The sequence below is a fragment of the Hetaerina americana genome, unplaced genomic scaffold (assembly GCF_022747635.1).
Source record: "Hetaerina americana unplaced genomic scaffold, ioHetAmer1.1.p SCAF_4, whole genome shotgun sequence".
Classification (NCBI taxonomy): Eukaryota; Metazoa; Arthropoda; class Insecta; order Odonata; family Calopterygidae; genus Hetaerina; species Hetaerina americana.
This window is the reverse complement of record NW_027286985.1, coordinates 64,929,685-64,955,385: the sequence shown is the minus strand read 5'-3', so window position 1 is coordinate 64,955,385 and position 25,701 is coordinate 64,929,685. Positions and strand designations below refer to the sequence as shown.

At 35.2% G+C, this 25,701-nt stretch overlaps 2 protein-coding genes across 2 annotated transcripts; one reads left to right on the top strand and one right to left on the bottom strand.

Moving 5' to 3' along the window:
- Positions 1-1,837: 1,837 nt before the first annotated feature.
- On the bottom strand, positions 1,838-21,273 carry LOC139692002 (forkhead box protein J3-like). The gene is made up of 7 exons (XM_071590005.1): positions 21,237-21,273; positions 21,049-21,156; positions 20,537-20,753; positions 20,151-20,274; positions 19,905-20,060; positions 7,361-7,556; positions 1,838-7,071 (listed from the first exon to the last, which is right to left on the bottom strand). The coding sequence occupies exons 3-7, from the start codon at positions 20,692-20,694 to the stop codon at positions 6,005-6,007; spliced, it is 1,701 nt and encodes a 566-aa protein (XP_071446106.1). The 5' UTR covers positions 20,695-20,753; positions 21,049-21,156; positions 21,237-21,273; the 3' UTR covers positions 1,838-6,004.
- A 2,024-nt stretch (positions 21,274-23,297) lies between these two features.
- LOC139691838 (small ubiquitin-related modifier-like) lies at positions 23,298-24,795 on the top strand. Its single transcript, XM_071589744.1, has 5 exons — positions 23,298-23,431; positions 23,552-23,620; positions 23,800-23,877; positions 24,187-24,258; positions 24,334-24,795. Exons 1-5 carry the CDS (start codon positions 23,408-23,410, stop codon positions 24,394-24,396), a joined length of 306 nt encoding a protein of 101 aa, XP_071445845.1. The 5' UTR covers positions 23,298-23,407; the 3' UTR covers positions 24,397-24,795.
- The last annotated feature ends 906 nt before the right edge of the window (positions 24,796-25,701 follow it).

The window sequence follows — 25,701 nt, the reverse complement described above, 5'->3', positions numbered from 1 at the left end:
TTTTGTTACCCTTCATCGCTACTGTATTGCATGTAATAAGATCGTACACGTTGCATATCTTTATTCAATTCAACCCGTTGATTTGCGTGTTATAAGAGGAAGAAAAATTATGCATTTAAAATATACTTTTTTTATTAATTTTTACCTACAGGTCGGCAACCCACGGGTTACCTTCCACCTTCCTCCAAAACAATTTCAAAATAAGTACATCTCATCAGGTATTTTACTAGACACAACTTAAAACTTGAATCTTTTGGGAAAAGTATTACACTGTGCACTGCCTTTTGTACGATGTTAGCTACACTGGCGATGTTGCTATTAATGTGGGTAAAACCTCAACAGATTAATTGAACAAATACCTATGATAATACTTCAATCAGAATTATTGAATGTAAGGTAAAAGAAGATCCTCTCTGAATTTTCACTGAAATCAATTGATAATCCATATAAAACTTTAACAAGGAAATCATAAATGCCTCCTTTAGTGCAACTGAAATAAATCTAAATTCTATATAATTACAGAATTATGCCAGTTCTAGCATAAATGAGCTTGATCAGTAATGTGGCTGAACAGGTGTGGCACACAGAAACTTGACCCTCTCATTGGGAGTTAAACCCTTACATAGTAACAATTTCGATACCTACTGTGAGTCTAACACAACCTTTCAGATACTCTAGTTGATTTTTATCGATCAGAAAACTGACATTTTGTACAACAATTTAGTGTTTTGACAGATTAGGATTTATTATGAAATAACAGAAATGTATTAACACCCAACTCATTTTGTGATTGGGTACTTTTGAGCAAAAGATTTTTATCACATAACATCAGGTTACATATCTAGCTATTCTTACAATAAAAGTACGTTTCTCATGCAAGTTTTAGACATTAGTTATCTAAATAACACAATTGCAAATAAAATTCTAAATAAATATTTTAACCCAAATGGCAACTTGACTAAAACTGTGAATGAACCGGGAAGTAATTGTGAGGCGTTTGAGGGGAGAATAAACATTACAAAAACCAGGATTGTGTGTATTAATTGTTATGAAGAAATGAAATTAATATCAGGATAAGGCTGACAAAACAGGGAAATACTATATGTAAACTGTAGTTCCGTACAAAGCAGAGACATGGCCACCATGGAAAATATACGAAGAGAGTATTAAAGATTGTGATATGCAGTTGGGGAGGGGAATTTTGAAGATCAGTTGGAAAGATCAATGAAAAAAGAGGGTTTTGGTAACCATCAAGGAAAGGAGTACTTTAACAGGGATAATTGGGAAGAGAGAAGTGTATTGGAGAGGTCCTGCTTTAGGAGGAAATGAACCAAAGAACATGACAGAGCATGGTGAATGTGAGAAGATGAATTAAGATGCTGGATGCCCTGAGAAGGGGAGTGCACTTTGGAATGGGCTATGTGAAACGAGGTGAGGTGACATTGGAAAATAGTAAAAATTAGTTGCTTAACATAATGAAGATGCAGATGACCTACGGGTGTACCTACACCATTAGGGAAACAAAAGAAAATTCTGGAAAAAAGGAAAAGCCTTCTGATCCTCTCATTGTTCTCATTCTACCTTGTCAAAAGCACTGGATGGGTTCCAACGGCATTAAAATGCACCTATAAAAATACCACAAATAACATGATTTATTTAATCACTGCCAAGAAATATTAAGGTTTGTTAATTTTAAATGCATGAGAGCGAAGAAAAAATGAGATGTGTATTCATTACAACTTGAATAAATGATCTCTAACGACTATGACTTTATTCATATCAGATTTTAATACTGGTCACATTAAAAAAATCCTAAACTAATGCATATTAGGTCAAAGGTGAGGTAATGTAGATAGCATTAAAGAGTCACACATTCTTAAAATTAAGGATATTTTATTAAAAATTGTAAATTAAACAATTCGGTTAAATTTGCCAACCATGAAAAACTGCAACCTTACAGGGATGGTAAAGTTCAAGTTTCCTTCTGTGTGTAACAAAACATTAAACTAGACGAATATGCTCTTCTTGTCTGGTATATTAGTAGTTAGAATATTTGTACAACCAACAGTACTGCTGAACATATGGTAAAGAGTAAACTGAGAACAATCATGAACATCTTCAAAAAAAAGCATCATGAAAATCATGAAACATGTAATGGAACAATTACAAAAGCCCCCACTTGGTGGTCCACATAAAATGTTATAAATTTTTGTTGCTCATTTAATGTAATACAATCTCTTCATGTTCAGAAAATATTATTTCCATTCCGATTAATCCTCCTCTAATGCATCAAATGCATCCAACAACCATTCTTTTTATGAGAGCATAAAAATATATTTTAATCACATATTGAAGGCATATAGCAATTTTTATGAATCACTCATAAAGACCATACCAAAACGGAGCTTTGTGTGCACACAATATAATACTTCCTTTTTTTTCTACCTGAAAATTGTGTTCCCTGACTAGAGTACTGATTAACCTATGACAGTAAACATATTTTTTTAACAATATAATACTGGCCAGAAGAAAAATTAACTACAAATCCTGTGAGCAAAGCAACAGGACAGAAAGAACTGAAATATTATTGCCCACACTAGGTGGATTTTTCTTAATAGCATTTGAAAGAGAGTGAGAGATAAAGAGAGAGCAGGGAATTGTTTCCATGAAACAACTTCCCATCAAAGGAGGCAGGAGGGAGGACAGTGATAGATGTGTTGGGCCATCACTGCACACACCAAGTGCGGGACAATGCAGACACCACCGAGGCCAGCTTTGATGAAAATGACATGCTAATATACAAATCAATACATACATAATGGTACAACTACACTATTTTTCATTAGAATAATAGAAAATGCTTTTTAACCCCATAAAATTCCAGTATTAACAATAAATTTTGTCTAATTAAAGTATCGGAATTAATAACCCCCTAAGGTGCTCTTCGAGGTGCAATATTAAATAAATTTTCATTCTGCCGTCATGTTGCGACCATTTACTTGTAACAAATCTGAGAATATCATTTCACAGGCAATTTTTTCAAAATTCAATTGCAGAGCATTCTCTCAACTATATCACAGTTGTAAATTGCAAGAAAAGATGTGTCCCCTTTTACAGCTCCTACAAAACTTTTTTAAGTATAATTTTTAAACAATCTAAGAACAAACTATTAGTCACTGGAGAATGGTGTAGAATAATAACTTGGCACATTGTCTTAAGTTAGCTTCCTTGTATTCTTCCTTTTAATGAGCTAAAAAAAAAGGCAGTTCTCTTAAAGCAATTATTAATGCTTAAAAAAAAAATATCAATTGCCTGAGTAATTTCAGATCTCATTCCATGATTTCAACCATTCACACAACTTAAAAGTATCTATTGCACATGTTAATTGCTCTTGAATAAAAAATAAACACAAATATTTACAAAAATCGAACAACACATAATAAATTTTATGTGAACATTTAAAGGTCCATCAAAAATTTTCAGAAATTTAAGACAAATATATAAATACCACCAAAATGATAAAGGCAAATAATTTTTAAATCAGGTATCTGTAACACAACCAAATCAACAACATTTTAATAATCAATTTGCACTATTACTTAATATAGTGATATTTTCATAATATAAATTATGACTACTTGATAACTGTAAAGCTGAGATTTATAATATTTACTGTCAACACAAAATGTAAGGGGCCAACTGAGATATTACAAGCACATAAAAAAAATTAAACATTCATCTGACAAAAATACACATATGTACCAGCAAAGGATATCTCACCTACTTGCATGCGTATTAGGTAGATTGAGCAACTGATAATAAAAAAATCAATGAAAATAATTTTTTACACATACTGAGGTGTACATGATGAGCCCACTAAAAAAAATGAGATATGCGCATCATTTAAAGAGCACTTGCAATGGATACCACAACTCTCAATAACTATGCAAACACAACGGAATGGCTGATTAACAAAGTGGAATTATGACACTTTAAAAATAAAAAAATGGCAAGAATTAATGAATTGCAAATAATTTGCATTAGATCAGTCTTTCTTCAGTCTACACAACCAATAAAATAACTGCCTATAATAATATGAATGGTGGAAACAGGCAAAATGGATTAGATGCTGAAAATTGTCAACCTGTTTGCCTATCTATAAATACAAGCTTTTCCAAAGTTGACTAGTGATTGACCTTAAAAATAATCTTCAGCATATTTATGATCAAATTATGTCCAGGGTAAGTAACAAGTAAAGCAAGGGAGTAAAATGATAATTGTTACCTTGAAAAATAAAAAAATAACACTAAAACAAGCCAAACAACTGGCACTGAACAGTACTTCCCAATGCTTTTGAATCCTACTACAACAACATAAATGCAAAACTCATTCCACATTGTCATGTGAGAATCATGATATTTAATACTGGAGCATAGAGAAAATACAAAGTGATTATGTTGCAAGGCAATTTTCAACGAATTCCAAATTTACAAGGGAGTAAATTGAGTTTTTGACTGGAATGACTTACTATGAGCACCATAAAGGTGCCATGGACTATCCATTGTAAATACCACAAAAGGCACTTTCCCCAGTTTTACTCACAAAATTTTACATATTTAAACCATAAATTAAAGCAAACTACTCAAGATTAAAATTTAATTTCAGCACTGAAAGAAAATATTATTATTATTAATCAGTCTTCCGAATAATGAAACAAAATGAGCAATTAAACCAACTCTATAAGGTATTCTTAGAGAATAGCAGAAACAAGAAATTTTTTTAACTGCTATTCAAAACATCATGTTGGAATTATTCTAAGAATTATCATGAACCAAGACATTCTCCTGTCAGTGAGTCCTCTTTTTCAAAAAATTCAACACTCAGACAAGCAAATAATCTATCAAAATTCATGAAACACTTCGGTGATCAATTGTGAAGTTTCACTTTTCTCATGATATTTGTTTCTGAGCTGATTCCAAATAGGTCAGTTCTTAGCTGCACATTATAAATTCCTTCGTGATCCTCCAAATCTGTTTATAATTGAGAAACCACACTTTATCCAAATCTAATACCAGGGCAACTAATTTCTTTTTAAGGTGGGGTTCTTTACTTTATAAGACATTTTTTTTAAATTGTCGAAACTCCCTTAATTGACTTACTGAACCAATTATAAAGTCTTGTCAATAGATATCGGCTGTAGACAGTATTTAGAGAACATATCTAATGAGAAAAATTTTATATCTTCACATTGTAATCTTTTGAAGCTAATGAGTATGTACTTTCTTTAAAATATGGTTGGGAACAGATGCATGCACTCGAATGACCTCAAAACTCAATTTTAACTTTTACAATGAACAGCCTTCAAAAAATAACAATGAATAAAACTTAGACTGGTGGTCTTTTTGGTGATATAATAGTTAATCCATGGCACTTTCATGTCTTTTGAATAAAATATTTCAATCATAATGGCAATTGAAATCACCCAGTGTTTACCATTCATAACATTAATAATTTTTTACACTCTGTAACACTTGTTAAATTAAACACTGATCTTATCAATAATTTTCAGCATAAAAATGCTCATGTTTAAGTAACCGGTATATATTATTTTTTTAGATAAAAATGTGTTCCTCTTAACAAAACATTAACATTTGTAAAATAACTACCTGTACATTCACAACCTATTTTCAATATCACTCTGCATTAGGTAATCAAGCATTTACTGCCTTATGGAACAAGACAATAGCTACTTTCAAATGTCAGAGTAATGATAATGGGATTTTTCTAATTCATCTTTGACACAAAATCTGAAAATGCCCTATTTTTGGTTTCAACAGAGGGAACATCAAATAGACCTCTATGAGAAACAAGACAACTTCATTCAGTCAAAACTGTAACAGCAAATATTTCCTTTTGACAAATATAGAAAAATTTACCCTCAAAAATTCAATACAGCTGACAACTGTCATTCTAACTGAAAAGTGAACTAAACTCAACGCTGAAGTCATTGCCAGTTATAATCATTTATCATATCCCCAAACGAGTTTTGCATATTTGTCTTACTTTCATCAAAACTATACCCCTGGTAAGGGTGACACTGCAACTCATTGCTGGAGTGGACAGAGGGCTCCATCCCATTAAACGGCTGGTGCTGGTGGTGTACTATACCTTCCTGGCCACCCTGTAACCCTGCACATGTGAGTGCTGTGTTACTACTCCCAGGAGGTAGGGGCGAGCAAGAACTCATCCCTGCCGCCTCACTATAGCTCCCCATCCCCAGCATTGATTCCAGCGCTTCGTCCCTGCTGACATTCTCTTTGTAACCGGGATAAACCTGATCCCGGCCCGGGAGTCTGCCGATGGGGGGTGAGTGTCCCGGCACTGGGAAGCATTGGGGGTGGTAAGCACTGCCGCTGGCGTACATGCCTCCTTGTGGGTGTGCGTGGCCCGACTGGAGACTGTCCTGGATGTTGTTGCAGTAGTCATGGCTTTGGTGGAGCTGGGCGCTTTGGTTGTGGTGATGGTGGTGGTTGTGATGTTGGTGCTGCATTTGATGGTGTGGGTGCTGGTGCTGTGGGTGCAGGGCAGGCAGTGGACTAGAGGGCCCGAGAGAGGCAGGGTGGTGTTGCTGCTGGTGATGATGGTGGTGGTGGTGTTGTTGGTGGTGCTGGTGAGGATTGCTTGAGGTTTGGCCCATTCCGGCCTGGGAGGAGGAGGTGGAAGATGATGACAGGGGTGCAGGATAATTCGGCCTAAGGGGAGGCGTGGGTAGTAGGGATGCATTGGGTGTCGGCACCCCTCCCGAGATTCCAGTATCTGAACAGCTGCCCAAGTCCATCTCAAACTGAGAGAGGAGACTGGTCAATATTTCGGACAGTTCCGATGGATCTATTGTCTCTGGGTCAATGTTGATTCCCTCATCTCTTGATCCACTGCAGACTGCAGGTGGACTGCCATGCTCTTCCTTCCCACCTGAATTGTACATGTGCATTTTGCAAGTGGTAGCACTGTATTGGTCAAAGCTAGCAGCATTGGTCGTGTTGGCAGCTTGAAAGCTTGGATATTGGTCCCCTGTGGGAGGAACATTAGATTAGGTTGCATCAGAGATTGCATTTCAGAAATGATCAAACTGAATGAAATTTTATTTTACAATATAAACATTTAAGCAAGTTTTGTCATAATGTACCTCAGAAGGTTAATCGATAAATATGAAATGATTCACTTTAAATAATTTTCATAACAGTTTTACAAACTTAAAAAAAGCGAATTACGAGTTAGACTAGGAAACGCCTGTTCATACGTGCCATTTCTGCTCAGTGTAAAATTAGCAATTTCTCAAAGCATAGGTGTACTAACTTACCATTCATATGATCGTGGTTGCGTTTCTTAGAAGAATGCTCAGGAATAGAGTTCAAAGACATTCCCCACTCTGGTTTTATGCTCATTGCCTGCTGATCCGCAATTCGGGCCTGACTGACAGGAAGATTGGCTCCAAGTTGAGTAAATGGATTGCAGTCACTGCTGTTACTACTACAGTCTGGACTATATGGAGAGGCCTGAAACAAATAATGAGAAAAATGAACACATACTTACTTCAAAAAAGGCATTCTGAGATTCTCCAAGTAATTATTTTAATACTGAGTAATGCACTGAAGATGGGAAGAAGGAAAATACAGAGATACCTCAGTGCATATGCTGATTGGGATAAAAGGTAACATCTCAAAAACACAAGAAACAAGCGCCATCAATTCTTATCCAACAACTTAAATGGAAAAACACATGAAAATGCTCACAAATTTCTGCTAGGAGCTATGGACTTACAGCTAAACTCTGCACGAGGATGTGAAGAAGAAGAAAAAGAAGAAAACCTTTTCAAAAATTAAGAAAAATATGAGAACGAAAACTTCAACTCACCGTTCTTTTGGGTGACAAAAATCAGAAGAGAATACGAGTAAGTTTGAACATATAAAATTTAGTGATTATCTAACTGACAGAAAAAATTGTGCCCAGGTGGCATAACATCACATCATTGAAAGAGCAAGAAAAGAAACGAAAGTGAATATGCATTCAAGATTAGACAGTTTGCTTCAAATCATTGGATGCATAATTTTGCAGAAATCACCAAAGACTATCGAAATAAGCTGGGTGCCTGGCTTTCATTGAGTTCACTTAATTGTTATAGAGACAAAATCAAGGCCACTCAGGGACAGAGTTGCATTCAAGATTGTAAGGAAAATTAAAACCATGGTTCATTGGGGACATAATAATTCCAGGTGAGTACATTCTTTAAAAACATTCAAACTCATAACTTTCCTTCGTATAAGTCAAAAATCATAATTGTTTAATAATGTAAGAAGGCAGAAATGATGTAAGAAGGCAGAAATATGGCTTAACTGTTGAAAATTTTGAAAAACATTTATCTCAATCAAAATATGTACAAGGTATTTAGAAAACTTCTTAGAATCATCATCAGATGTCAGCCGTAAGAGTTTTCCCACCACCAAGTAATAGTAATCCTTCATGAGTAAACACTTAATGCGTCAGTGGTCTGGTAATAGATATATGGTACAGACATGCCTCTCTGTTGTTGTTCCTGTCTAGTGATTAAATACTTTGTAAAGAAAGCTAAGAAGGCAAAGGATATATATGCTGACTTTCAATACACTCTTCAGGACTCTCCTCCATATTCAATTAGTGCCACGTGGACAAACGGGTTTAAATTTGGCCAGGACAGCTTAGATGACGATTCGCACAGTGGCCGGCTAAAATGTGCCACTACCCCAAAATTTATTGAAAAGGTGGATAACATGGTCATGAAGGATCGCAGACTGAAAGTGTGAGAAATTGCTGAAGCTGCAGAGATGTCATTTAAATGGACATATCACATTTTGACAATGGAATTGGATAAGAAAATTATCTGCTAGATGGGTGCCGTGACTCTTGACACAGGATCACTAATGCATCAGAATGGAAATTTCTGAACAACGTTTAACCCCTTTTAAGAGCAACCAACAAGTTTAGGTTTTCTGCACCAGTTTGTGACCACAGATGAAACTTAAACTCACTAGTGTTCAACTTAGGTCCACAACTATACCCCCGAGACAAAACAGCAGTCAGAACATTAAAAACATTTTGATGCACCACCAACACAGAAAACAAAGGCTATATGGTTGGTCGAAAAGGTAATGGCTTCGTTTTTCTGGGATATGAAAGGAATTCTGCTGATAGATTATCTTCCCACTGGTCAAACAATTACTGGAAAATAGTAGGCTAACCTCCTGGACCAACTACGGCAAAAGATACACAAAAAAGGCCAGGTTTGGGCAGGAAGTAAGTCACCTTTCATCAAGACAATGTATGCTCACACACCAGTGATATGGCCATGGCAAGAATACGTGAACTAAGATACGAATTGCCTTATCTGCTAGATTTGGCTCCATCAGATTTCCTTTTCTTCCCCAAGCTGAAAATTTTCCTCAGTGAAAGGAGATTCTCTTCAAAAAAAGAACTAACAGCCAAAGTAGACGGATATTTTGCAGGCCTGAAGGAATATAATTTTCGAGATGGGATCAAGACATTGCATTTGTGTACAGAGAGACTAAATTGAAAAAATAAAAAAGTTTCACCGAGGCAAGTTATTTATTTCTATTCCATTCCAAGAACTTTTCTAATTATCTTTGAACTATGGTTCAATCCAAATCCCACCAGCTAGACCCTGATAAGATGAATCACTACAAAATAACTGTTCTAAATAAATACCCGTAGTAATTTTACTCTGAAATTATCATTCACTACATGACTGCTACATGCTCACCTCTCATTCACCAAACCAATTCAATTATTCAAATATCCTTTTACTGCCTTTCAATATTTTCTGCAGGGTTAATGAATTCATGGAAGAAAATTGCAACCAGTGCAATAAATTCTGGTTGCAAAGCAATTAAAAGGAAAATTATCAATACTTTATCAGAGAGAGAATTGAAATTAGTTTAAAATTACATTCAACAGTGAATATTGTTTAACAAGTCAAAGAGGAAGAACAAGAGTCACAGCCAACCACTGAAAGGGACATGTGATGGAGTGAAGGACCAACGCAACTGCATCATTACTTCCCTTCCCCTCATTTTACAGAGGGGTCATTTTTCCAGCATATATTCTTGCTGGGCTTAAAAGTCTAGATTGACAAACAAATCATTACAAATCTGAAAACTATACAAATGGCGAAAACATTTGAGGGGGCAGGGACCAGATCCTTGACCAGCAAAACGAAGACATCAGCAGCTAGCATCTCATTAGATTGCTTTTTCACTTCTCTGCAGTCAAGAGAATGGACATAGCCTGATAATGCCTGTGTACATAAACACGGCGACAGAGAGGCAGGGGGGAGAGAGAGAGAGACACTTGACATCTTCTACATCAGCAGAGAAGTAACCAATGTTTGGGAAAAGTTAAATGCACACAAATACTTTGATGATCTAATCAGAGAAAGTTAACACATATGAGATGGGGCAAATTTATACTTCTTAGTATAGAGAATGAAATATTATGGATCCTCTCCTAACCATCCCATGAACACTTAAGTTCCAAATGTATTCCCATGCTTCCCTGATTCAAAAAATTGGTAGGCAGATTGCAGGCAGAAAAACCATATCAAACATCATTCCGATCAAAATAGAAACTTAAAAAAATGTGAACTCCCAATTACATAGTTTGTGATGCACAAACTTTATTTCAAACACATTTGAGCAGAAAAAAAATCTAATTTGCTAGATAAAAACTATTACCCTAGAATGTAAAAATTTTAGATCGTAAAAATCATTTGCCTTAGTCGTGCGCGACGCGCCACAGTCCACGAGGTTAAAGCCAACATTAAACACTTAGGCTGTTCATACCTTGAAAAATTTCAAAGAAACTACGGGAGATGCCGCAACAGTAACTTTTAACAGAGTCATCCACTAATGTGTATTTCAATGCAACAATTCAAAAACTTCGGGGCCTTTTCAGAGGCCCTGAATAATGCACTTTGCGTTAAAAAAAGAATTCCCTAAATTGATTTCTATGGGACTATATTTTCATTTATGTACTTTTAATTGTATACCTATCCTACCAAAATATTTGGGTAAACAATTATTTTCAAATTTGAATTAATTTCATTTCTATTTTACCATTAGTTTAGCCTTTCAAAGTATAGAGAATTGAAAGAGAGTTTATTGCAGTGGCAGATGCCATGCCATGATTGTGTTTTTTTAGGAGAGGCAAAGACCATAAATATTAAATCTGCGTCATTCCGAAACCCACCATTCATGGTTGACTTCCAATAATAATGTCCATCACTTGATTGCTATGCCTTGGGAGGCTCCCAACCCAAGTGTTCCAATAGCTGTGCAATGACTTTGGTCCATACATAATGACAGTTATAAATCTTGCAACTCCCCTTTGATGGAAAGCATTAAAGGCATTGAAATACTTTGAGATGAAACAGAGTTATGGAAATGGTACGAGTCTTGTGAACAACAAACAAATAACAGAAAAAAGGCAAGACTTTCATAAATAAGAATAGTGCTGCACACAAAAAAAACAGGGTATGGCGTATTTAAGCCTTGGGATATGAGCAATAGAGTGGAAGACTTTTATTGAGGATAAAATGGATCGGAAAAGATAGGGAAAATTATCATAATTAAAACCACATTAAAAAATAGAGTCAGGGTAAAATTCAAAACAGCACACACACACACACATTTAAAAATTGAAAAACAATGAACACCTAGAACCTTCTCTATTCTGTGCATAATGGATCGCAAGGGAAATAATTCTTCAGATAATAGAAATGTGCACACCAAGGAAGTTGGTTGGAGTTACCCTTCCGAACAGCCAGCATAATCAAGACAAAAGAGCAGAGATGAAGAATGGAGACACTGAACAAAAATGGTAATGAATGACCTAGTTAAAAGAATACAGGAAATTTTGGGAACTTAAGTTATGAACAGCCCACCAAAACATTTCTCCCTGCATTAGGTGGCCTTACAGCCCCTCCATCCTTAGGTGGGATCCACAAATACTACTCTGTATCTCCACAAGCACAATACCTGACATTGCAGCAGCAATGGGAATTTTATGTAGGAAGTTAGCTGCACAAAGGTAAGAGACTAGAAAGCATTAAAAGAGGGTTTTGCCATTCTTAAAGGAAACCCTAATCTACTTGTAACTTTAACATGGCAACTATTCTCCTCCGATAATGGCTGCTTTCTGATTGTTAATCTAGATGAAAGGTGGAAGTGATTGATGAGATGAAGGCATGATCATTTGAGGTAGCCAATAGAAGAGTCAAGTATAAGGCATAACATTTTAATAGTGGAGTGATCTTTCAACTATGAAATCCACGATACGCATATTAAATACAAACACATGATAACTTCAACATAATGGGAGACTCGCTTAATATTCAAAATTCTTCATTTAAATTTTAATGCTCCAATACTACATACCAGGTTGATTTAGAAATTCTAAAGAAGTACAGATACGTAATGACTCAATCGCAGGGACTTGATTAATTAAAACAGAGACAATACTCTGTTACTTGAACCAGCAAAGACAGTAAATCAAGCACAATGGAATTGAAGAATATCTCATTAAGTAGCATTTTTTTAAAGGTACCGTGATTTGTTGAATGAAGTTTTAACCTGCCAATTCCTTTTTTACACACCCAACAAATGCTACCCATCATTTTGTGGAATATCACCAAATGACTGATATTTCTAGAGTATGTATCTTATATTTATTTTGTTTGGCCATGTATTGTTTCAGTTATTTTAATGCTAGTCATGATATTTACCTTTCATTTTTTATTACTTGTTCTATGCTGCATTTCAACTGGATAGCCATTTTTGCCAAATATTTAGACAATTCTCAGGGTATGCAATCTTTTTGTTAGTCTATTAATGTCCTAATTACTCAGAAGTTAGGATAGTTGTATCTAAATACCAAAATTATTTTGGAAAGAAAATATGGTAGGTTCATGATTAAAAAACACATACAGCTTTCTTAAAAATAGCATACCACATTATTCCTAGGGAGGAGTCACACACGATCAATAGTACACATGCATACATCAGAAATTAAGGATTGAAATAAATATACTCTATAGGTTTCAGGCTTTACTTCGTGGAAATATTTGATATCCATTATAAATATTTTGTACTTTTCCATAGTTTTTATTTTGAGATACAATGCATTTCCCATTCCTGGGAGATATCTCTTATATAATCTCCAATCCCCTACCTTACTCAGAGCGGCCTTATACCCACCCCTTACACTTCTCAAACCCATAGCTAATGGCCAAGGCAAACGTTTTGAAACAAAATTTCATTTTTTACTGTACGAACATATTTATTTAAATATCTCCGCATTCTTTACAGCATTTCAAGCCAACTAATATATGTGTATTTTTCACCCAAGCAACGACATCAATACACGAATCCAACTAAAACTTATATCCAAACTTCTACCTCAAATCCACCATCAGGTAGCTTAACCAGGTGACCTCTTACTTAACTAGCATGGACTGCAGATATATATTCCACCTGCATCACAGATAACTCCACTAATGACTGTTTTCTACTTGACCAGGAAACTGCACTGTTACCAAGCTTCAATTCCCATCTACTCGCTGATTCATTATCCTACTTATCCCCTACCCAGCCTGTATCTATGTAGTCTGTAAGAACTTGCCATTCCACCTGCTCAACAAAAAAGAAATTTGTTGGGTTGCCTTTAAGTACTGCAAAACCCTCTATTATGGTTCCCAGTCTATATTTCTTCAGCAACCAACTCTTGCACACAAAATTCTCATTGCTTCAGTAATGCCAATTTGGGAGATCATTGCCATGCGGGATAACATTCTTACAACTTATCTATACTGTTTAACATTTAGTAAGAAATCAGCCAAGTTCGAAGTATTAATGCTGCCTCTACCTTTACTCTTCCATTGCAAACTGATCTCTGCGTATTACTACAATTTTTTAATTTTATTTAAGGATATGTATATCCATATTCCTTTGTCCAACTTACTGCAGAAGCCTGGATGTCATACTGTGTGTTAATCCTATCTTGACATGTACTCTATTTAATTTAATATTTCAAGCTGCTTCAGCCCATAACTGGAGTTTTGAAGTTTACATGCCAAATGCATATTTTGCTCAGTTTCATATTTATGGCTGTTTACAATATAGCTATTCAAGTTCTCCATTAAGTATGCCATTTTCACATCAAAATGTCTAAATTTACTCCTCACTCTCCTGCTGCACTCAAAAGGTTGCTGATTGCACTTTCTGCACCATGGGCACAAATTCTGCATCATAGCCATCCCCATATTTTTGTATCCTTTAGCTACAGATCTGCCCCCATGTCTATATGCCCTTCCTTTATCGTCATAATTGGCTTAAAACCTTGGCTTGGCTATAATATTTTTATGCAAGTCAAAAAGTTGCATTACAATGCTTCTATGTGCAAATATCATTCACCTTGACTGGGACTCTAACCTACAACCCCCAATGTCCACCTGAGTGCTTTAACCAGTTAAGCTACAGGAGCCTCCTCTTACACTATGAAATGAGGGGGATTTTGAGAAACGAGATGTTTTGATGAAATACCGTACATACACTGTTTTTACTTTAGACGAATCCAAAGTCATTTCGGGAAATGCTGCCACAGTATATTATGATGGAGTCTAATTGTTGCATTGCAAGGAGTCAAATAACTACATTTTCACGTGCATTAATGGATGACTCCATTAAATCTTAATGTTGCAATATTTTCTGCAGTTTCTTTGAAATCAAAAAGTTTCAATTTTTAATTACTATCCATCAACACTGCTTGATACCTAAGCTGCACTTTGCCAAGTAAATGTGAAACGTAATCAGTTGCTGTGAATTATATTTTATTCATGATCTGATGCAAAACTAAGTGTTTTCATAAAACAATATTGGCTATGGCATGTGAGTTTTAAATATGAGAAACAGAGTAAAGCAGTTGATGCATAATTTAAATACTAATTGTTATCACTTTCTCTAACAAATAGGGTCCAAAGAGATATTTCAAGAAATATAAAGACTGGGGATAGGTAATCTGAATGATCCCTCTATTTAAAATTTTTCCTTAAAAGTATCGAATGATTTCTTTCTGTCATCCCATCTATTTAGTGAAAAATATTACAGCAATGTGCACTATTAATTACCATCAACTTCTAATACCTGCATAAGATGTATTAGAGCCCCAAAGCATAAGATGATCCAATGAAAATTTGAAATAAAATCATGGATTTCAACTAATCTATGATTTTATTTCAAATCAACTTACATTGATAACGCTGTTCTCTCGCATATCTAAATCCACCATCAAAATATATTCACTTGCATTATTGGTTGTTGTTGCTAAAATATTTAAGAACATCATATAGTAGCTCATGTTCTGTGGTGCTGCAACACAATTTGGTTAAAGGTACCCAAATTCCATTTGATTTTAGTGATGGATCTATGGATGAATGATATTAATGCAGTGAATCAGCCATTGAGTATCGCTGCTTGAATGTTTGATTGCATTTTTTGTGATGTATTATTTTGATGGAAATGAATAATTTGGGCACATGATGCTGGTTACTATAAAAAATCATCTTTATTTCTTCTTTAGGAATCCCCAGAGTATCAATCAGATATTTCTCAACCTAGGAGAAGAAATGATTTTGTGACCAGCACATTATAGCAACTCCAGTAACATTATAATAACACTACTGTCAATTATTGTGCTAATGACAATTGAGACATAAAATACTACACTAAATTATTCCACCTACTCAGATATATGGAAGTGTGACTTAAATTTCACCCATTAAGAAAATTGTGTTAACCCTACTGACTTGTCCCACTTTAACTCAATTTCTCTCATCTGTTCCTCATCAATGTCAATCGAATGTAAAGCTTACAACTTGGTAATTGGTCACTTTTCCAGCAATGATTTATTCAATGAATACCAATTGGGATTTTGACAGGGATATAGTATATAGTCTACTTTAATCAAGGCTTCAGATGACATTCGTCAATTATTTGATAAAAAGAAGATTACTTTTCTTGTTCTATTTCAATTTCCTTACTTTCAGACATCACTTTTTTCATTCAAACTAACTGCCTCTCTTCGTAAACATCATATGCTCTCTTTTGAGCTCCTCACCACCAAGCTGAGATCTTCACTCCTCTTAATTCACACTCATAATTTTTAATATCTTTATTCCACCAAGCATTATCTTTCATTCTTCTGATTCCTCACATACCTATACTTTCAGTGTATTCCACAATATTTCCTTTAAAGATTTGACAAGCTTCAATGACACTTTAATGCATTCTTCTCATTCCACCTAAATTGAGAACAACTTATCTTTGAGACCTCAATCACACTACCTTTCTTACTCAATATCTTCCAGCATTTTGACAGATCCTCCCAATGTTTATAGTCTAATCTACCTTACAACTCACGCCCCCTTCAGATACCTTCTGACACTATGAAATAGCAGTCAGTTCGACATTCAGCAAACTTTGTTAAGCTTTTATAATTTTCTGTCTCCTCATCATTTGCTACGTAAATGAATCATAATTGTAGAAATATTCCATTGGCATACATGTAAGAATTAATATATTTATGCTTAAGCTATGTATTTAAGAGAAATAAGATAATCTGTACCGCATTGCCAAGGCAATCTACTACATAACGTACCTTCTGAACAGCACCTAATAAATATTATTTACTATGCATTGTCCACATTATCGTATTTACTTCCCTAATTTTGCATACCTTCCACTAGCCTTCAAGTCACCCAAAAATACTTTACTCTCACTAACTCTAGCCCGCTCACAGTGTATTATGCTATCTATTATGATGTATGCACCGAAAAAGATTTCATTATTTACTAATTTAATAATACCCATTTTTATTTTCCCAGAATCATCCTTTCTAACACCAACCCAACTATTCATGCCACAGCTTTTCCCTTGACTGATTTCATCATTATTCTCCACTCCACAATTCAACCAAAGAACATTTTTGCCAGTATGCCACAACAGGGTGGACAACCATTTCCATGTTCGATTCCTGATTTACTTAACCAACCTTGATGTCCTTCTCCCTGATTTTCCTCCATAGTATTTGTATTTTGAGTGCATATTATTGCTGTGGATGATCCCTCATCACTACACATCCCATAGTATCACGGAAGTTGCTCCTACTATTATAGTCTTGGTTTTCCCAATATCTGTACTTGTAAATACCAATAACAAACATCAACTAACCTCACAACTGAAAGGAATATTGGTTTTTGCAAATTCAAGATTCCCATTTCATATTCTAGATTTAGATATCAAATTTCTGACTTTTAAAAAAATTACCTCTTCCACCTATTTTTTTCTGACTAATCTAAGCAATTCGAGATATTTTCTCGATTTTCCTGCCAGACAGATCACCTTGTACCGGAGAAATCAAAAGCCTAGCTAAACACCCCAGGCTTGCTGTTACTATTCTCAAAAAGTGACTTTCCACTTGATGGAAGTATCTTGCAAACCAATACACTATTGAAAACGCTCCACTTACTGGAATGCAATGTACTAACCTTTTAGAATACTTAATAAAAAAAACAGCAAACCAACCAAAATATCTCCATTCTTTTCGGACAACTAGTTAGTATTTACTGCCAATGTTATCTAACTGCAATAAAGACTCTTATATACTTTCAGGGATGAAAAAAAGAAAACAGTAAATTTTAAGCAGGAATAAAAATCTTGAAAACCATCCATATTATCATTTAAAAGTTATTGCCTGCTCTATCGTCCCCACTCTCCTAATGAAACATGATCGTGGAACATAAAGCAGCATAAAATCATAATTTATTTCTTGTGCAATATCACTCATTTTTCAAATAAAAAAATAGTAACAAAACAGAAAAAAAATGGAAATTGTAAACTTAAGGATTTTATAACTTCCCATCAATTGAGCACTAAGGTAAAGAGGTACAACTGCTCAACTACATGGAGGAAGGGTGAGGATGGTGGTGATAAGGAAAAGAATAGAAAAGAAAGAAAAAGCAATCCAAAGAAGGATCCTTTTTTGCCCTTCTAATCTGAGGAAAGATTAATGCAGTCTCACATTTCTCTACAAAAAATGCAAGTACTTTAATGCTCTTATACAGGGCATTTAATGCCTGTATGTCTACTTCCTTACATTTTTCTTTATTTGTTCCCTTTACATATTTAAACCTTGATCTTCCTGAGGAGAGTCCTTTAGTATATTTCCAAGTAATACAGTAATTATATCTTCTTTCAGAATAGAAATTACCTCTTCGCCATAAATGCATTCCATGTTTTAGCTATTCCCCACTGATGACTATTTCTGTATCACAAAACTCCACACACACAAGTTGGGTGAATGATTTCACTTGTTCTATGCGCTAATCATGGGCAACCATCCGATTTGTTCTCTTTTCACACATGGTCCTAATTTTTTAACTTCCTATTGTTTTCTGTAACATGCAGTCTGGAAATATATGAAGTTGTACTTGAGTAAGTCTGCAGCTCTTCTCAATTTGCCATATAACGATGCCATCCATAAAACCAAGTACACCCATCTCGTCCCCTTACACTTTCATTCCCTTCCATACTACTGGGGAAAATCCTTTTACCTATTTCATTGCCTCTTCCAAGTGCATACTGGAAAATACCTGAGGAAAGGCAGCATCCTCACTTTATTTAGTTTTGTTTATATACTACTTCAATAATCCATTTGCAGCGTGGCAACTCCATACTGTGGCATTATGAGAACAGTATTCTTCTGTCATCCAATCCACTTTGGTTTATCTGCTATCCCTAAGAGGGTGAATTGGTGGATAATTCATGGGGGTGGGAAATGAGAACCACTAGGCCTAACACAACCTTAAATTTGGGGATTAAATAAGCTGTGTCCCACAAACTACAACTACTTCTTATAAGCTTTTCTTGACAGCATCACAGGTATACTCATCAAATCTATCCAGGAAGGTAAACTGAACCTTCATACCTATGACACATCAATAAAATTGCTCGCAATGTACGCAATATTGATAAAATTACATTCAGATGGTAATTTTTAAGTTTGTTTGACAGAGGGCATTTAATAACACGATCCAATAAATTCTCATTGGTGATGTTGACATTCAAGAGATTCTGCATCTGTAAAATTATTAAACAAGGCTTCACATTCATTGCAGGCCATTTAATAAAGATCCTGATCATATTAGCAAGCTCTTGAATGAAGATGCACCAGAAGGAGACTTGGCTTCCATAAGCTATGGTCACCAATAGGCGTGGGGTTACTGTTTGTAACCTTCAAATGTGTCTGTAATTAATGTATACCACTTTGGAATTCAAAATAACTCGCTCTTTCTCTTGCATAACTCATCTGGACCCTTACATTACTGTTAAAATTAAAAATATTGGGGATTGGAAAAATTAATGTATAATTCAGTCAATGAATATGAAGAATCATAGCACTAATTGAAAGAAAACCTCTTTCTGCACCATCTTACCAAGTGATGAGTAATAAATGTTTTTACATGAGAGGAGACACTTGGTGCTCCACTATACGCCAACACACTGATTTAAGAATGTATTCACTAAATGATTTTTATATGCTGCGCCAAACGTATCATTACTATTGTTAACATTAAAAATAGCTAAATGTGACAGCATTCTAAAAGGTTCAGATAAAAGTGTTAAGATTCGTTTTGTTGTACACCTCAGGGTAATGACGCCAAGAATTATTGAAACAATCTAATATTAAGTTACACTAATATTTATTTTTAATGTTAAAAATATTTTAAATTGCATACTTACTCGAATCATTTGAATATTTTTCTTTTTCTTTGAGAAACCATCGTCTTGACTGTAACTGTAATCTATTTCCCAATAACTCCCTTTACCAGGGTCATCTTTTGATCTTGGAATTTTGGTGAAACATTTATTGAGAGAGAGATTATGCCGAATTGAGTTCTAAAAATAAAATAAAAATCATCACACACAGCATCAACCAAGATAGAAATCCAAAATCCTTATCATTAACGTTCTCAATATTAACTATACCTTCCATCCAGTTCCGGCTTCCCGATAATAAGGGAAATGATCAATAATAAACTGATAAATTTCAGATAGTGTCATTTTTTGCTTAGGGGCATTACTGATAGCCAATCTTATTAAACTTGCATAACTGAAATGGAAATTACAATTTTAAAGTTCATGCTGTCAAATAATTACAACTACTAAACTTTTCTCTAATAGATGGTCTGGTTTCAATATCAGCTCGTTACATATATTTCTGACGGAATCGCATTGCACATGCAAATTGGCAAGAATGGACCAAGAGAAATCAGAACCATTCAATTGGCCAAATTACCCAAAACGAGTTTTTATACCACAAGGTGCTTGAGGAGTTTTAAGAATTTCAGACACTAAAAAAGCAGCGATTTTACCTATAAGGCGGCTTTCCATCCTTTGTCCTAGCACTCAAAGCACTATCCTTAATCATTGTTCTTCCATTATCCGTTACAGCATCAGAATCGTGGGAATTCGGTGTTCCAAAGCAGGGAATCCAGTCTATTGCTATGAGACTACAGTCTAAATCTGCCATAATATGTCACATTTCCCAACTCATTTGCCGGCAGCAAAGTTTTCACATCACCATGAAATCTAGTTGAAAAAGACGAATATATTAACGTTAGTATTTCATATTCCACTCGTTTCTTGGACCAATTTGATGAAATACGATTTGCGCTGTTAGTTACATATTTTCCACGCAAATCTGAAATTTTAAGTCCTAAAGAATGCGAACTTAACTTCATACATATATGGGGAACCCAATGGAAATATTTCTAATATGTAGTCTGGGGCGCAGACTGAGAAACATATATGTATTATAATGTGTACGCTCATTTTATTCAGAACCTTGACCAATAATTTAATGCTTATTAAGACCAATACAAACCTGAAATAAAGCTGTCATGTTTACCACCTTCCAAAACCACCATGGTGAATACTTAACGCTTAATATGAAACCGCAAACCACTTTAAACGCTACCCGAACTAAATATACCTAAATGGAGAAATCATTTACCTAATTTCTATCACTTCCTGACTTATAAAATGCATGTTTAAGGCAACTAAAATGTTTACATTGATGAAATTTACAACAGCTGATAATTCAGGCACAAGTAATGCAGCCACGTAAGGTAGTTGGAGACATCTCGTGGCAAAGAAGACAACATTGTAGCTGCCTGCGCTACCGCCTCGGCGCAACATTTTAAATGCCGAATAATGTTGAATGTACGATCTCATTCAATTAGGATAACCGTAGAGGAAATGATAGCCATAAATTAATTTTCGAACAAAACAGAAAATTAAACAATTATCCATATAATCCTACAATTACAATGGAAATATACTAAAATGACCATCATCCACCTCAGCAAAAATTCAAATGGATATTTCGCTGGCGTGGTTTACTAATTTCTTTGGTTTAAAATTAACAACTCTCTTGAAGGTTGAAGAGATGTCTTTACAATTTTCTTAAGAAAATTATGATGGAATGATCACATAACTTTAAGTTATTATTTTCCTCGCCCTGATGCAATGGTCATCTGCTACTAATGCTAGATTATTCTTAGAGCTGAATTGAACAGGGTGCGTACAAATTTATGAATTCGTTACAGAAATTTGAGGTTTATCGTCGGGTCAAATCAAACAATAGTATGATACTAGGGAGGTTTATTATGTTTCAACAGGGCGGTAAAAATTCTGCAAACTTCTTGCAGGAAGGAAAACGCTCAAGGTCGTCACTTAAAGGAGGGTGAGGCAACCGGGGACTTACCCCTCCAATCCCGAGCACCAAACTCAGACGAGCTGAGCGAGCTAGTACCAAAATGGCAAAATTCAGGATGATTCCTTATGCATCCAATTGTTATCGGGGGACGCCGAAATCCACATTTCTCTCAGTCGAAGGCCTTATATGAGACCGCGGGGATTCAGATGATTAAATTATTATAAGAATGAAACTATACTCAGGTGAATATTAGACTAAATCCCATTCAAAATTTTAGAGGAATATTAAATGAATTGCGACCTCGCCACCTTAGCGGCGAGGTCCTCATCCATTTAATGGTGATTCAAACAACCTGTAGATTAAAGACCACATGCCCCTAACAGGTCAGCAGGACCTCTCTAATGACAGCATTCGTAACTCCCACTGGAAAGAATTTTTGGTAAAGGAAAAGAGTTGATGAAAAAAGATGATTTAATTTATTACTGTTTTCATTATTGATCGACTGTGGTCGTTTACTTCCGATTACCTCTCTCCATTATGATCTGACATTGAATGGCTGTCTCGGAAGCATACAGCCAGGAAAGAGTAATTCACTCGACATTTCTAAATACTCCGGATTCATCTGATCAACCGAATAAACTAGGCTGCGCTAGAATAAAGGCTGGGCCATAATACTAGGGTTTGAACTAATTGTGGAATTGAGTTTCCTTTGATACTTTATAAAGTTTTGTTGCAGGGTTACCCATTTTTGGCTTAAAATTGTGTCGAAACGCTCGTGCGCAATCGATGAAAATCTCACCGCCAGACCTATATTTATCTTCCCATTTTTTCTACTGGTACAATTTTTTTATTTTAAAATATTTCTGGAGTTCCCTTGCCTGGTGAACAAAAAATCCCTAAAGTGACGACCTGATTTAGATTATTTTTATATTTATCTGGGTTCTGTCGAAGGAATTGTTGGCATACAAAATATAAGTCTGAAGATAAATTATAAACACAATACTAATTAACAATCAAAGGCTTATAAAAAAACGACAGGATTAAAATTTCCAAACTTCAGCCAAATTTCAATCGTATAATTTTTCGGCTAAAAGTGGACAATTAGTAGTTCCCTAATGGGGAGATGGTTGAAGAAAATATAAACAAGACAAATTTTGATCTGAGAATCTACAGATGATTGATTGTCAATTGTTTTTTTGAACTAGAAGAAATCAGCGAATTAAAATTAGTATGATGCATTTTCGATTATTGTCTACAAAGCTCGTTCAGCTAACAAAATTTTCCATTTTTATTAATCAGATAATATACTTCACCGCAGTCTGGCCGCCTAGGAAAAACGGTAAATGCGAACGTTTAATGCTAATTATAAAACGATGCCCTCTATTATTTTCCTTATCCACTGTTGACAATAGTTTCGCCATCTTGGATCTAGCCCCCGGATGTAAAAGAGTGGTAGATTTCTGGCGCGGTTGTGGCATAACGGCGTGAAGATCCAAACTTTCGTAGGACCAAATTTTTATGGTAGATGGTTAGCATGTCTGACAATCAGGTAAATTGTCTATGAAGGACGTTTTCAATATTTTTGACAAATTATGTTGTGTTCGGTAGTGAAATTTATAATTTGAGAGTATACAAAACAAAGTAATTAAATAATTCCACCTTTGTGTAGGAGCAGAAACCTGACGCCGGTCCAGGAGACGCTGGATCTGAATACATCAAGTTAAAAGTCGTGGGAAACGTAAGTTCATTGCAGGATAATTAGTATTCCCTCTGTAATAATAATCATTTCTCCTGTATCTTAAGTTAAAATGAGATTTCAAGTTTGCAAGTGGCATGTGCTTAAGCGTGCCTTAGTCAGTGGACATTTTTAGTGTTGTAAACCAGTCTGTCATATGATGCTCATAAATTTTTTTTCAGGACTCAAATGAAATTCACTTTAGAGTAAAGATGACAACACAAATGGGAAAGTTAAAAAAGTCCTACAGTGAACGCGTGGTAAGTATATTTCCAAATTAGAAATAACTTATCTCATTTTAGTCATAAAATTGGATCATTCGGTCAGAATAACAGGGATACCATAGTTAAGCTTAATGTTACGTAGTTGTCGGCTATACTTATGAAAATTCATTAATGTATTATATTGCATCAAAATAGGGTCATTTTCTTGCTAGCCAACCAAAATATGTAGTCGACATAGTGCATTGCCATATTTGATGTTAAGTATTGTGTTGGCCATGCATTAACATATGCGTCTTAGTACATATAATTACTTAGGCTATCCTAATTTCTTGACAATTTTTACAGGCCGTACCTGTCACATCTCTAAGGTTCTTGTTTGATGGACGGCGTATCAACGACGATGAAACTCCGAAGCAGGTAATTGTTTTTCATATTCTCTAAGCACATTGAGGGATTCATTTCCGACTTCTAATTGTTTTCTTTTTGTTTTAGCTCGAGATGGAAAATGATGACGTTATTGAAGTATATCAGGAACAAACGGGAGGTCAAGAATGAAATTTTTTATCCACAACCTTGAGATATGCAGCCGGAATTTTCATGCTCTGAGTGTTGTAGTAATGACTTCAGAAACAGTTATCGAACTTTGAGTTCATTGTTCGAAATAGTGTTTAATTTAGGAAGTCGCTTACAATGAATAACATTCCTGTTTATGGCGTGTCGAGTCATTCAAGATTTTTGCAGGATATTTTTCATCTTACCTCTACGTTATTATCTGGTTTAAGGCTGCACATTATGAATGATTTTTAAGCACATTTTGTTTCGAGCGATCGACAACCAAGTGTCCATTTTTGTATTTGGTATTTAATCTATATTCTATAAGTATCGTATTGTGGAGACTATCGGGGTGGTGAATCTATGTAAGAGCCGTCTTGCATTTAATAAACATTAAATTTATGTAGTGTGTCTGATTCCCTAAACTGGGTGCTCGAGTTTTTATTCCTCCATTCCATAGGGCAAAGTAATTTTTGTACGAGCATATCGTGTCCTTGGTAACGTAAAGCTAAACAAGGCGTCAGCTATCATGGTAATTACCTTCAAGTGCGCCGGGAATAGTTTTTTGACCATGTTATTTCCCAAGAATATTTTGTCTTGAACATAAGTGCTAGTCTCTTGGAATATGTTATGAAGGGGAAATACCAAGGTATCGTAAATATTGTGTAGTATATACAAAAAGAGCCTCCAACGCCGAATGTATTGGACATGAGTGCAGATTGTTTTTTAAATTTCTCTTAGTGTTTAATCTTTTGTGACCCTTGTACTCAAATCTTATTTTTGGGTCTTTGCCCCGCTACTGTCATTACTTATCTTACATCAAATACCAGCAAGTTCATAAATAGGTAACAATGTTTTGCTGCATGGAGTAGAACTTGTGTGCAGGTGTAATCTGGAGGATGGCCAAAGGGTTGCATCATTTCGACAAATGATTCGTAGAACATTGTCAAAAGATTACTACAATTTTCATTTCAGAAATTGCTATGAACTCGATAAGTGGAATGAGATAAGAGTTGAAATTTCTTGGCTGAAGTAAAACCTTTTTAAAAAGCCAGACGTTGCCTGCTGGTGCATTTCTAATGAATGTTGTTGGTCTTCAAATATGTTGTGTTCGGTTTGAAATGTTATCTTTGTAGGTAAATAATTCATAGACCTAATGGGACATTCTATCTAAAGATTTCCTGAATTTTGTATCCTCAATTTTCTTGATAGTTATCATATGCGCATCAACCATAAACTTAGCAATGTATTAAGTACAATGTAGTATTTACCAACAATTGTCTTTAGAATTTACTCAGTCTGGAGATG

Bases quoted from the DNA above. Each gene is read 5' to 3' on its own strand.
- LOC139692002 (XM_071590005.1), bottom strand. From the start codon at position 20,694: ATGGCAGATTTAGACTGTAGTCTCATAGCAATAGACTGGATTCCCTGC. The intron at 20,061-20,150 runs GTATAGTTAATA...TTTTATTTTTAG, and splicing joins AAGCCGGAACTGGATGGAAG to AACTCAATTCGGCATAATCT. The intron at 7,557-19,904 runs GTAAGTATGCAA...TATTTGTTTCAG, and splicing joins AAAATATTCAAATGATTCGA to GCCTCTCCATATAGTCCAGA.
- LOC139691838 (XM_071589744.1), top strand. From the start codon at position 23,408: ATGGTTAGCATGTCTGACAATCAG. The intron at 23,432-23,551 runs GTAAATTGTCTA...ACCTTTGTGTAG, and splicing joins TTAGCATGTCTGACAATCAG to GAGCAGAAACCTGACGCCGG. The intron at 24,259-24,333 runs GTAATTGTTTTT...TTTTTGTTTTAG, and splicing joins ACGATGAAACTCCGAAGCAG to CTCGAGATGGAAAATGATGA.